This window comes from Podarcis melisellensis, assembly GCF_964234715.1.
Source record: "Podarcis melisellensis genome assembly, chromosome: 1".
NCBI classification, from domain to species: domain Eukaryota; kingdom Metazoa; phylum Chordata; class Lepidosauria; order Squamata; family Lacertidae; genus Podarcis; species Podarcis melisellensis.
In genome coordinates this window covers 38,129,308-38,143,785 of record NC_138528.1, presented here as the reverse complement: position 1 = coordinate 38,143,785, position 14,478 = coordinate 38,129,308, and the positions used below count along the sequence as shown (strand labels likewise).

Genomic DNA, 14,478 nt, shown 5'->3' with positions numbered 1-14,478 from the left:
CAAATTGGAGATAGAACTTTGTGGATGGACTCTGATAGCAAAGATAATTATATTTGCGTAATAAAGGGTTGGAAAGGAAGCAAAGTGCTAGTGATGATTTCTCCACCAGTGAAGTCCAAGATAAACCAGTGAAGCAGAAAAGTTAAAGAGGGTTTAATACCATTTAAGACATTTAAAGCACGCTTTAAACTTGAAATCCGCCATTAAAGTATGCCAAGCAGAATCATTTTGAATGTTGTTTCTGACAAAATATTCAGGCAAGTCTCTTACTCTCTTACTTGAGAAAGCACCACTTTATCTAGAAGGAGAAGGAGGAGAAGAAGAAGACAATTCAGGTATGTCAGAGAGTCAAACAATTCTTGGAAATATAATTGTACAAAATTAGTTGCATATAAAATTGTGCATTCTTCAATTTTGGGTGTAGCTGTGGCATGAACCATATAATATACTATGCCAGGATAGGAGAAGAGGCTGAATTGGCTTGATGGTTAGAGAAAGGTCAAGCTGTTCCATGGCTAGTGACTGGTACATTGGTAGGGACAAATAGATTCCTGGGCTAATTAGCAGCAGTGCTAATTCTGCATCAGGATCCTATAGAGAACAACTGGATCCCAATGATGTTTCTGCTAGTTTGCACAATTTCTCTGCATTCAAACTGAAGAAGGGCCTTCAAATCCTCAAACTCTGATGTAACATCATATTCCAAAGGCTAAAGTTGGGTTCCTGGCTACCAGGAGAACATCTGTCATTAACTCCCATTGATGAAACATCAACCTATCATTCTGGCTTATTAGCGAACCATCAATTTACAAATTATGGTCTTCCAGCATTTGTAGTGATATGTTTCCTGCCTATCAATCAAATTATTATTCCTTGGGATTTACAAATTAGTGGCAACCTTCCTACTGTTAACATCAAGAGATCATTTCCATCTTGAGTTTAACAAATCTCTCAAAAGCATACCCCCAATTTACTTCTATGAGCCAGAGATGAGTATGTTTTTATGGGTGTCAGAAAAATACCTAGGTAGTCCTGCTGAAAGTGCACTTTCATGTATTAGTATTTTTCCCCAGTGTTTTCAAGCGCCTCTGCATCACATATCTGCCTAATCTTGGTTTATTAATGAAGGTTTATATTTTAAAAAACCCCTCAAAAATCACATTTTATTCACTGGAGTTAAATATTTTACTGCTGAATGAAGCTTCTATATTTCCTTTTGTAATGAACGTTCCTTTTATTGAGCAGTTTTTTTTAACTTTGTGTGTGTTTAGTTTCACTTTGAAAACTAAATCCAAGCCTTCTCTGATACCAGCCCAATCGTGTTGAAAGATTGTGGTGCAGATACACTAGTGCATCTATCCTGACCTCTATGTTACCACTGGGTACGAGTCTTCCCCAAGCTCTTCCAATAGGCTTTCAAGCTTAGCCGAACCATCCTAGTCCTAAATTTCACCTCAAGTCTTTGTTTATGCAGCTGCCATCACTGTTCTTCAACCAACTGTAGCCTACCTTTGGACTAGTATGCTTGTAGCTGTTCTGTGTCAATCTGTTGACCACTTGCAACATGCTGGCAGACTAACCTAATCTGAGCTGGACATTTTAAATTCAAAATACAGCACTCAGCCTGTTAATCAGGCTTCCCCAAACTCGGCCCTCCAGATGTTTTGAGACTACAATTCCCATCATCCCTGACCACTGGTCCTCCTAGCTGGGGAACATGGGAGTTGTTGGCCAAAAACATCTGGAGGGCCGAGTTTGAGGAAGCCTGCTATTAATGGATGGCTCCCTCTAAGAATGGGGAACCTGGAGTCCTCAAGATGTTGCTTGGACTATGACCCCACCATCCCTGAGGGGGTTGGTGGCTGATGGGAATTTGGAGACCGACAATGTCTGCAGAGCCACATGTTTCCCCAGTCCTGAGATAAAGAAAGGAGCAGGTGAAGGGCATGTAGAACTTTGCCTTTTTATTCCCACAACATGGTAGCAGTCTTGTTCCTCTTGGCATCGTATTATGGGGAAAATTCTCACATGCCAGATAGAGTACTGGCTTGGTTAGGGGTGGGGTGTTGGCTTCCCTTCTGTGAATATAGTTTGGACTTTGGACACATGTGCTGGGAGGTCCTTTGGATGGTGTGAAGAAAAATGGTGGGGGAAGCACCTTTGACACTCAGCCCACCGTAAAGTATGGGCTCAAATGAGGTAACTGGTTCGCCTGAGAATATGGCCTGCAGAGTCCTACTTAGTCCAAAATAAATCGTCCACAAAGTTTACTGTGCATTTTACTTACAGACATAGACGGTAGAACATTTTTCAGAAGTTGTCCTGAATAAATATTTATACACAAACCAGAACAGCACAGAAGGCTCCTTTTAAAGTCCTGAATATTTCAGAAAGCATCTGTTACTAAACTGAGGCATCATGTACAGCCAATCATTACTGTTTAATGAGATAAACAAAGAAAGGAACTTCTGCTATGTAAAAAAAGAAAAAGAAAAAATACACACCATTACATTTGACAAATTTAATTCATCTGAGGTGGCTGAATCCAAGAAATAGAGCCAACTAGCATAATAGTTTGCTAATGAAAACAAAACATACACATCCAGTCTTTACAATCAAGAAAAAGATCTGCTGATGTTCTGGTTAGATAGACAACTTCCACATACCTGGTCTAATTTACCTAAGGCCCTTTTGGCTTGCAGTGGAAACTTTCAGTTGAGCATTTCCAGCGCCATAAATGGGAAAATATACTCAAGCTGGATTGGAAAGACTTGAATTACTAACTTGGCAATGGCCTTCAATCCTTTAACACAAACGTATGCAGAGTTGTGGATGCACTCGTGCATTTCCAACTCACTGTTGCAGCATGACTACTGGCTGGTTTGATGCAACAATAAACAGAATATTTCCCATGGTTCTTGGCAGGACTAGATCCTGGCAGCTGTCTGCAAAATTGGGATCAGGATGGCTACGAAATTCTTATTGCCACCAATTTCCCGCTGGAAAATGAAGGAAAAGGAACCATAAAAGGTCGGTCTGGATAACCCGAGTATCTTTAAACCCTTTCTGATCAGAATGGAAGTTACAGAACAGCCTGTAGAGCACATGCTCTAAATGCAAAAGATCCCAGGTTGGGTCCCAGGCATCTTTGGTTAAACAAGGACCAGGGACCTTCAGATTGTGCTGGCCTCCAATTCCAAGCCAGCATTGGCCAGTGGTCTGAGGCAATGCAGGGGCCAAGGTTGACCAATGATGGGTACTTCCAGACTGTGGCAATTTTCAGGTGGAATTCAATCACATGGCAGCAAATTCAACTTGCACAGTTATGGCAGATTGGGAGGCATTGTGCAACAAACCCATTTCCCCAAAGGACTGGACTTTTTGCAAAAAGGCAGGTGATGGGCGAAATGCACTGGGGTTACACTTGCTGCGATGCAATGCCTTCCTGCATACAGATCAGAGTGAATGCTCCATAAGCAGCTTGTCTGGAAGCATCCAGCCTCTGGAGGGCCACAAGTCTGCTATCTCTGAAAAAGGATCGGACTAGCAGGTGAGGAGGAAGACCTCTGCCTGACCAAGCCGAGCCAGTAGCAGGGGGCCAAATAAGGTCATTTCCTATGTTCCCATCACATTCCAGGCAAGCGGAGGAAGTGTTTACCAATGCTGTAGAAGTTTGTGGAGTCAAGGAATGTCCCAGCCTGACAAGAGAATACCAGCATACGATTAAGTGCTGCCCGAAGGTGTCATGGTCAATAACAATTATGCAAAGATAATACTGTATTCCAGTTGGGCTCTTTTTGTATATGTTTAATTACATTTTAAATAAATAATAAATAAAGCCTTATATCCCACACAATCCAGTTCCAGGGACAGCAGACATATATGGCCTGGTCCCAAAGATATCCTGCAAGCATTGCCACAGGTTCATAAGATGGGGGGGGGGGGATTTCATTACAATATACAAACACTGACAAATGCTGTGCTGCATGTAAAGTAGGAAATTATATACAGTAATGACCAGATAAAGCATGGGTAGGCAAACTAAGGCCTGGGGGCCAGATCTGGCCCAATCGCTTTCTCAATCCGGCCGGAATCTGTGTGTTTTTACATGAGTAGAAAGTGTCCTTTTATTTCAAATACATCTCTGGGTTATTTGTGGGGCATAGGAATTCGTTCATCCCCCCCCCACAAAAATGTAGTCCTGCCCCCCACAAGGTCTGAGGGACAGTGGACCGGCGCCCCGCTGAAAAAGTTTGCTGACCCCTGGTAAAGCAACGAAATAAAATCCGTACTTATATTGCTGTTACATCCAACGTCCAGCAGAGGGGAGCAGCAAGCACTCCTGTTTAAATCATTTAGGCTGAAGCCATTGCACGCTGTGGCTCAAAGCTCCTATTGTGATGATCTCCACATTTTTTGGAGATGGGGCTGGTAGAGCGAAGTAAGGGCATTTGGAGCTGCCGCACAATACCACACCGTAGTCACGCAGATGAAGCGAGCTACTTTACAGCTCTTAGCAGTCTACTGTTTACATAAAGCAGTACAGAAATCAAATCATAATATCAAGCGAGCTTTCTCATAGCTAAGTGTCATGCGTATAATTATTGAGATTTTCTGCCTATATTCTTGTGTGTGTCGTGCTGAGTTCAGGGAGAGGACAAGCAGAAGCTTACTTTATTGCGGCGTGACTTAAACTAAGGGAAAAGCTCCACTCAGGCGAGGACTGGGAGAGAATTATAGGAGCCCGAGCAGGTCTTAAAGCACTAACTTAAAACCATGAGCATACCAACAGGGTATAACTTGTGAATGTGTGTATACACGCACACGCACGCGCACTTTTGTCAGCTGTGGATGACACTTCTTGCACCGGAGGAAGTGGGCTGCAGTCCAGGAAAGCTATCCTAAACAAAGCTGCAATCCTAACCCCACTTCCCTGGGAGGAAGCCCCACTGAATTCACTGGGTAGAGAGTAGAGAGGGTATGGATTGCGCTGCAACTCTTGTCATAGCAGAAACCCTCACCCTAACTTCACGGTAAACGTGAGTTAGGTAACCGCGCGCAGGATCGCTGCTGTCATTAAATTAAATTAAATCGGGTTTGCTTCCAGATCAGGATTGCACTCTTCGTTGAAAACAAGCGGTTTTTGACGCGGCCACTTTTCCTCTGAAAGCTGAAATCAAGACACAAAACAAAAGCTCCCTCCACTCTGTTTGCAGCAAAAATAAATCAGATAAATTCCCTCTCTTCTCAACTATTGGGTTGTACGCAGACATCTTGCGCTTTGAACCTTCCCAAGTGTATAATGCAGATCCTAAACACAGGGCAGTGCTGCGCCTGCCCACTCAGAAGTAAACCTGGTTGAGTGTAATGGGACTTCCTCCTTGCTAAGTGTGCATGGAATGGAACCCTCAAGGAGTCACTCGAGGGAGTGGACGTCATGCTATAATTTCTATCTCTATGTGCCCCAGCTTCTCAAGGCGAGAGGAAAGGGAAGAGGCGAACGGAATCTGTAAAGGAAGCGGAAGTAGCGTGTGCGGCGGCGGCAGCAGCGGTTTCGGCTTCAGTCCGGGCGGGCGAAACCATACTACGGGGGGGGGGGGAGAGCGGGCGCGACCAAGCGTGGTTCTCAAGAGAGAGAGGGCGGGGAGGCCGGCCTCGTGGAAGGGGCTGCTGCGCGGAAGCAACATGGCAGCAGCGCCGGCGATCTCCTCGGCGGCAGCCCAGCAGGAGCAGCCTGCGCCCAAGAAGATCGTGGCTCCCACCGTGTCGCAGATCAACGCGGAGTTCGTGACGCAGGTGAGGCCCATCCCCACTCCCACCCCTACCTCAGACCCGAAGGGGGCAAAGGGATCTGGAAGATGCTGGGCTCAGGTGGAGAGAGATCTGGGGCTCGTCCCCCTTTGAAGGGGCACATGAGGGAAGCCCCCACCCCCACTAGGGGGGATCCCTTTATCTATTGATTGCACTTCTCTCCCACCTTCTCTCTCCCCCCAAAAAACAACCCTGCGAGGTAGGCTAAGGTGGGAAGTCCAGGGTCGCCCAGTGAGCTTTTAATGTCCAGGACAGTATTTGAACCCTGGTCTCCCAGGTTTTCGGTCTGTCACTAACCACTAGGTCACTGTTATGATTATAGAGGCATTGTGTCTCTGGATAATCAATGGCTAGGGGTGCTGTCCTTTTGTTTGTTTGTTTCATGAAGTTGGTTGATTGCAAGAAGAAAACACATCAAAAGCCGTTTACGAAAAGGTAAAACAGGAAAAGTTTACTGAAATACAGCTGTACCTCAGGTTACAGATGCTTCAGGTTAGAGAAATAGTACCTCGGGTTAAGAACTTTGCTTCAGGATGAGAATAGAAATCGGCCGCAGGAGGCCCCATTAGCTAAAGTGGTGCTTCAGGTTAAGAATGGACCTCCGGAATGAATTAAGTACTTAACCTGAGTACCACTGTATACAAGAAGTTAAATTAGAATTCACACCGGCATTTCTAAACATCTGGGTTGTTGTGGTTGTTGTTATATTTCGTCATACCCCGCTTTTCCCCTAGACAGGGACTCAAGGAGGCTTACAGATAAAAATAAGAACGAGAAACCATTAAAAGCAGTTAAACACTGGTCAAATTAAAACTTTGTCCTGCTCATGGGTTTTCCATAAGGCACCTACCTGGTTGACCACAGTGAGAAGAGGGTGTTGGGTTATAACGGCCTTTTTGGTCTGATCCAGCAGCACTCCTTTTATACTCTTATAGAAACAGTCCTGCTGAATCGGACCGACATTTCATATTCTAATCCAGAACCTGTTTTCTGCAAAAGCTGGATAGATGCCTCTGGGAAAGCGTTGGTAAAATATGGAATCAATAGTATAGTTAGACTAGGTGCACTGCCCCTGAACATGGAGGTTTTGTTGATGATCACAGTAAGGCGGGATACCTCAACCATGTTTCCTGCAAAACATCACGCATCCAAAAGACTTTCTGTCTTCAGTGTCAAAAGTATTGTATTCGTGGGTGTATTGGCCATTAGGCACATATGACTTGCTTCTCCCAACACTGAACTTTGTATTTAATAATAAAGGAAAGCAATTGTTCTAAATACCCACGGACATTGGGACGCGGGTGGTGCTGTGGGTAAAACCTCAGCGCCTAGGACTTGCCGATCGCATGGTCGGCGGTTCGAATCCCCACGGCGGGGTGAGCTCCGGTCGTTCGGTCCCAGCTCCTGCCCACCTAGCAGTTCGAAAGCACAATTAAGTGCAAGTAGATAAATACATACCGCTTTCTAGCGGGAAGGTAAACGGCGTTCCGTGTGCTGCTCTGGTGCCAGTTCGCCGGAGCAGCTTCGTCACGCTGGCCACGTGACCCGGAAGCGTCTCCGGACAGCACTGGCCCCCGGCCTCTAGAGTGAGATGAGCGCACAACCCTAGAGTCTGTCAAGACTGGCCCGTACGGGCAGGGGTACCTTTACCTTTTACCCACGGACAACAATTAACACATTGAGGAAAGGTCATTATGATTTGTTGATTGCGGTTGCATATAGTTGCAGTAAGCCTATTGACAGGCACCGTCATTTTGCTGACTGATAAAATGAATGGCTGGACCACACACAGAGGCTCTACTCTCGGTACTCACTGGGGAGAGATGAGGACTGTGCCCCCAAAGCAGTCCATTATACTTGTAAGATATTTTGCCTTATAAATCAGGGCTCAAAATAAGAATGTCTGCCAGTCCTTTTTCATTATTAAAAAATATAGCTTTCAACAAACTGGTGTGCATGCCACTCACCCAGAGGAAACAACTTGCTTACTGCAAGCTGGCCCTATAATGAGTAGCTAGCTCAGCCTTTACCCACCTGTTGCCTTTGACATTGAACTGCAATGTCCATCAGCCCCAGCTAGCACTGGCCAAAACATCTAGAGGGCAAAGGCTCAGCAGCGTTTGAATATTCAAGTTATTAAACTATTATTTATAAACATTTGGAAACCAAAGCGCGGCTTCGGATTGGCTGCAGGAAGTTCACATATATAGTTCACAAACCGGAACAGTCACTTCCAGGTTTGCGCCATTCAGGAGCCAAAATGTTCGAGAACTAAGCTGTTTGAAAACCAAGGTACGACTGTATAAAACCTTGCATCCTTACCCTTTTTGTACACAGAGGGAAAGTATGGAAATAATCTCATGTTATCATATAGAATGGAGGTTTGGTTATAGTAGGCTAGGACTTCTGATTGTATATTTTAATGAAATGACCTTTTATCTTACAGTTGGCAAACAAGTACTGGGCACCACATGTCAAGAAAAGGCTACCTTTTGAGTCAAAGGTAAATGCTTAAAACATTCTTAGTTCTATTTTAAATTGGTAGTGCAATAAATCCTAGAAACTCGTATTTAAAGTAAAAAAAAATACTTTGGATTACAGAACAGGAAGAATGTTGATTTGATTTCAGCACTTTGTTTAAAACTGTACAAATAAGCCACCCTGACAGCAGCTTTTACATTCTATTCTATATTTGCTGCTTTTATATTGGAATATTTTGTCAAACCTCCAAAGGTTCCTTGAAGTTTCTTTTAAAAACCAGTTTGATTTCAGTACATAGATTATTATTCCTTCCCTGCACAATCTTCTTAATACTTCTGATTTCATTTGTTGAAAACATGAAGCATTATTGTAGTTTTAAAACTGTGCTACTGTGTTGATGGTGTTAAAGAATTCATCTCTGAAAATGCATGTTACTGGAAAGAGGAGATAAAGGAGAGCAAGAATTGTGCTGCATAACTTTTTCTTTTTTCAAAAAACCCTCTCTCTTCCTTTGTTGTAGGTTATTGAAGATGTGTATGGAAAAGAAATTGTTAGGTCCAAGTATGTATACTGCATTTTCTCTGTTATCCATTATCAGTATCATAATACACACATTTTTGACTTTTCAAACAATGAAGTCTCCATAAAATAAGTGTCTGAATTCTGTATGTGTATGTATATGCTTTTCTTGCATAAATTGTCTTGCAAGGACAATTTTTTATTATTCCTTAGAAGAAATACAGGCCACAGACCAGTGCATCTCACCACTGATTATGGGCACCTGTCTAGAATTTTTATTTAATTAAAAGATTTATAGTCTTTTTCTGTGTTTATGAGTATGGTGGTCCCTCTACTTATGTTCGCCTCCGGTTACATATCCTTTGGGATACGTACGTGGCAAACCTGGCAGTATTTTTCCAGGTTTCACCATGCCCATATGCCCAGAAGTGGTCCCTCCAGCTGCAGAAACCAGAGCTCCAGAATAAATCCCGTCCGCAACCGGAGGTACTACTGTAGGCTTTTACAACAAGAGGTGGCTTATACAACAAGGTGGCTTATACAACAAGAGAGAAAAATACAAATTAAAACCATAATATAAGAATTGCAACCTTCATATATCCCAATGCCATCTGGACTGAATGAAAAAGAGAAATGCAGCTGGGAGTTGTTAGCGTTCTGATGGCATCTCTGATGGCAGTTTCATGTTAACAGTGAAAGCTGGTGCCCATCACAACGGGTAGGGGAGAAGGGAAGGAGGCCACCAGCCATAGGCAATGATATTCAGAACCAACTAATTCAGGTTTTGTCCCCATCCTTCTCCCTGTAAACACTGAGACTAAGGAGGAGAAGGTTGATAGCCAATGCCACCCGCTGAACTATTTGTAAATGGGGACAGACAGGTGGGAGCTGGTTGAGGGAGACTGATATTGATGGTCCATTCATTCTAATAGACCAGCCTCTGCTGGATGTTACATAGCATGGGAGACAGCAGAGAACCCAACAGTGCTTTATATCACAAGTGATGTGGAGCAATCAAAAGTCCCATCAGCAGCACCATATGGAATCTGCCATGCTGCTTAGTTTATAGCCTCCAAAGCACAGTACCCCTTGAGTTCAAATCTACAACATAAGGTAAACTAATTTAGGCAAGAGTTGAAATGTTAATTTTCCCCCCTGCCTGTGATTTCAGATTTGCGATTAGAAAAATCATGCTTCTGGAATTTAGGTAAGTGCTTTTGGAGAAAGAAATGCACTTTAAAATGATAATCTGACCCGTGTGGGGTAGTGTCTTACTGGTTCAAAAATTTCCTTTGCCATAAATTTACTAATTGGCTATTAGCAATCCACTCTATCCCAGCTTAATCTCCACACCCTCCATCTGCAAGATGAAGATGATAATTTTGTTTGTTTGTTTGATACATATATAGCCCACCTTTTCTCCAGAAAACTCAAGGCATTGTCATAACGACCCTGTAAGGTAGGACAGACCGAGAGACAGTGACTGGTCCAGGATCACCCCTGAGCTTCATGGTTGCGTGGGGATTTGAACATGGCTCCCTAGTCCAACACTAACCACTGTGCAATGCTGGCTCTATCTCTGAACATATCTTACAGGGTCGTTATAAGGATTGCTGGCATAATTTGTATGAAATGCTTCAAACATTCTAATTTCTGTACAAATAATATTTGTATTTACCATTACTAAGGCAAGGATGAAGTACCGTAGCTGTTTGGAAAGATAATGTAGCTCATTCCTTCACTTGGCTATATCCCAGTGTGTCATAAGCTGTATAGTTGAAACTACAGGAAATACAATGTTATGCCAGCTAAAGTATAGGTTTTGTTTAACTTCCAAACATTTAGAGAAAACAAAGCTTCCTCCTGCTTCGTTTTTTTGCTGTAAGCAGTGATGACAGTCTGGGTGTTTTATGTAACTCTGTTGAAACCTTTATTTTTGCACTGAGCCTGTAATGCATAAACTTTTAATGGGTTGTGATCCTTGCCCAATTAGATTGAAAAACCTCCATTGCTGGAAGAATGGAGATGGGCTGGGTAAATAGGTCTTTGGATGGAACACAAATAAATTTTCATAATGGGGCTTGGAGGAGCCTCTACATGGGCTAGATGTAGAAAGGGTTTGTTGTTTTGGTTAGGGCAGTGGTTCCCAAACTTACCCCTCTCCCATGGACTACTAGAAAATTGTTGATGGTGCTGGTGGACCACTTAAATATTTTTCTACTGGTAGTGGCAAGTGTAATGCAGAGGAATAGAGGCAGTGGTATTGTTATTGCTTCTTCTGTTTATTATATTGTAATACAATGTATTACAACTTGCATTCCAAAGAATTCAAATTGTAATACAATAAGATACAATATAGGAAATTTTAAAACCCCAATATGAATAAAATTTTAAAAATCAGTATGAATATTTAAGGGGGACATGCTGCAGACCAGCTGAATGACACTTGAAGATCACTGGTGGTCCACAGACCACAGTTTAGGAAACCCTGGGCTAGGGAGAAGCAAGTTATAAGGTGCTGTAGGGAGGAGGAGGAGTGCATGGAAGTTATTTGTGGCCACTCTAGGTTGAATATCCTCAACTCCCAAATAGGGCATCCCAGTTCTGGGCACCACAGTTCAAGAAGGACACTGACAAACTGGAACGTGTCCAGAGGAGGGCAACCAAAATGGTCAAAGGCTTGGAAACGATGCCTTATGAGGAACGGCTAAGGGAGCTGGGCATGTTTAGCCTGGAGAAGAGGAGGTTAAGGGGTGATATGATAGCCATGTTCAAATATATAAAAGGATGTCACATAGAGGAGGTAGAAAGGTTGTTTTCTGCTGCTCCGGAGAAGCGGACACGAATGGTTCCAAACTACAAGAAAGAAGATTCCACCTAAACATGAGGAAGAACTTCCTGACAGTAAGAGCTGTTCGACAGTGGAATTTGCTGCCAAGGAGTGTGGTGGAGTCTCCTTCTTTGGAGGTCTTTAAGCAGAGGCTTGACAACCATATGTCAGGAGTGCTCTGATGGTGTTTCCTGCTTGGCAGGGGGTTGGACTCGATGGCCCTTGTGGTCTCTTCCAACTCTATGATTCTACATGGGAGCGTCTTATAGACAGAAAAATACGGTATTCCCTTTCTCTCTTTTTCCACCTCTTTCTTCCAATTCTATGATTCTAGGTTTTTCATTTTGCTTATGCTTGTGAAACCAAGTTGTCCTGCTTTTTAGTGCATTCGCAAGTGTCCATGCTGTCGATTCATTTTTTTCCACAATTCATGTTTTATTTGGTGTAGTAATGACTTTCCTAAATGTTAGGCTGATGGCTTTTATTTCAAGAGACAGGAGGCATTTGCCTTTCAGTACTAAAGCAAGTGTCTGCTGAAGTGCGGGTCGCAAGTAGGAGGGATGCTTATTCTTATTCTCCTTACAAAATCAGCATGAATTAGTGTTCAGACTAATGTAGTGCTTGTGCCAAGTACATGTAAAACTTCTTTAATGAACAGAGTGTTCCAGAGGGCTAATTCATGTGCTGTCCTCACTCAGATTGATTTAAATGGCCCTGGTAACTTTTATTGCAGTGACCTGTGTTGGAGGCGACATTGGAAGCTACGTACAAATCATACAGATGACTTTTTTAGTTTTTAAAAAAGATCATTATGTTTCTTGCCCCCTGATGAACGACATATTAGATGGGTGGTAACTCTCTTGTCTTTTCACTTTTCACAGCCAGTACCTTGAAAATTACTTGTGGATGAATTATTCTCCCGAGGTGTCCAGCAAGGCTTATTTGATGTCAATCTGTTGTATGGTGAATGAAAAGTTCAGGGAGAACGTTCCCGCATGGGAGGTAATAGACTTCAATTATAGCCTGCAGTAACTTTGAGCCACAATTTGCAACTTTCACATTGCCCACTTAAAGTGTCTTCGCATGTCAGAAAGCGCAATACCGGCTGTCACTGTGCCTCGTCTGAAGTCGTCTGCCGCAGCCTTTTAAAACAACAGCAGGCTCCTGTTAGAGAATAGCAAGGGACAGTTGAAAGGTTTCACAGTGGAAGCAGGAGAAATGTGAAAAGAATTTTTTTTAGTGATTGGAGGTGTTTTCTCTGCGTTGTGACTTGACAAAGTCTGGCACTTAATGGTGAAGTTTTTTGTGCTGTCAAAAGATAATGGCAAGAGAAATGTTCGTTTCTGTAGGACAGCTTTATTGGAAACTGGAGAACAAGTTTGCTTTGGGGACATTTTACATTATCAATAGTTTCCAGTCTCCATGGCTCCATCTTCCGGTAATGCTAAGAGACATCCTTACATTAAGAGGCATGCCTGTGGTAATACAATGAAGCATTCTTTGGGCAGAGGGTGAGAGCATAGTGACTTTGGTGGAGGCAGAGGAAGGAAGCAGCAATACTGCTGTGATTTTAGGAATGGGGTCTTGGTTTCCATTTGGAGCCAAAGGAGATGAAGTTGGACAATACACATTTTTGTTATGTAAGTAGCAGCCTTGAGTGTTCCAGAGGGGAAGTAATAAGTTTTAACTACCGTATTTTTCGTCCCATAGGACGCTCCGTCCCATAGGACGCACCTACTTTCTTGGGGGGGGAAATAAAGGGGGAAAAAATTTCCTTTATTTTCCCCCCCAAAACCAGGTCGGGGAACAGTGGGATGGCGGTGCTGCGCCTCCCCGCTGTCCCCCGAGCTTGTGGGGCTGGCCGATGTCTGCCTGGCGCGAGGGGCACTCTGTTTCCGGGCGCCCCACGCGCCCCCCCCCCGTGCGCAAGGCTTGCCGACACCAGCGCGGAGCACGGGGCGTCCTCCGAAGGGCACCCCGTGCTCCGCGCTGCCGCCCGCAAGCCATGCGCGCCCGGGGGGAGATCCCCCGGGTGCGCAAGGCTTGCCGACACCAGCGCGGAGAACGGGGCGGCCTCCGAAGGGCGCCCTGTGCTCCGCGCTGCCGCCCGCAAGCCATGCCGCCCGACCCCCCTCGCTCTCCAGGCTTCAGGGAAAGCCTGCATTCGCCCCATAGGACGCACACACATTTCCCCTTCATTTTTGGAGGGGGAAAAGTGCGTCTTATAGGGCGAAAAATACGGTAATTATTTCCCTGTCATATTCCTGATTTTTTAAAATTAAAAAATGCCTCTCTGAAGCTGCATTTCAAGGAAAGCTTCTGTCAGCACATCTTGTTTGGGTCTCAGCTTATTTATTTATTAAAAAAGCCTTCAATTTTCTGTACACGGTCTATTTCTACTTTTACTTTTTGAGTTTTCACTGATAACCCGATTTCTATCATGTTGCAGGACACAGGTCTGTTGTGAATGAATCACTTCTGTTATTTGCTAGTTTGCCCCCTTTGTACATTCAGAAAAAAGATGTTGTGCTTACCCTTCAGCTGGGTATAGAAGTGTGGGTATTGTATTTGGGTACTGCCCAACTATTTCTCCTCAAGAAGATAGAAGTGATTGATCTGACTCCTGATTCTGTCCCTTAACACTCTTCAGCAATGTAGTCACTTCATGATATCCAGTGTAAGAGGAAACCCATTAACAGACCTAAATAATTTTAGTCCATTGATTTCAGTAGATCTACTCTGAGTATAACTAATATTGAATATCACTCATTGTCTTTTGCATTGTTCAAAGATACAGCTGTTCTGTTGGTGTTCATCACCAAATTGCTTACTGTGAA

The 14,478-nt window shown here is 43.7% G+C and overlaps 1 protein-coding gene across 1 annotated transcript in view; it reads left to right on the top strand.

Moving 5' to 3' along the window:
- Positions 1-5,638: 5,638 nt before the first annotated feature.
- AQR (aquarius intron-binding spliceosomal factor) overlaps positions 5,639-14,478 on the top strand; it is a 52,786-nt gene continuing 43,946 nt past the window's right edge. The window contains exons 1-5 of the mRNA XM_081886456.1: positions 5,639-5,796; positions 8,258-8,314; positions 8,813-8,853; positions 9,983-10,018; positions 12,523-12,643. Of these exons, the coding sequence (XP_081742582.1) occupies positions 5,686-5,796; positions 8,258-8,314; positions 8,813-8,853; positions 9,983-10,018; positions 12,523-12,643 (366 nt within the window). The 5' untranslated portion in view covers positions 5,639-5,685. The remainder of the gene's footprint in view (positions 5,797-8,257; positions 8,315-8,812; positions 8,854-9,982; positions 10,019-12,522; positions 12,644-14,478) is intronic.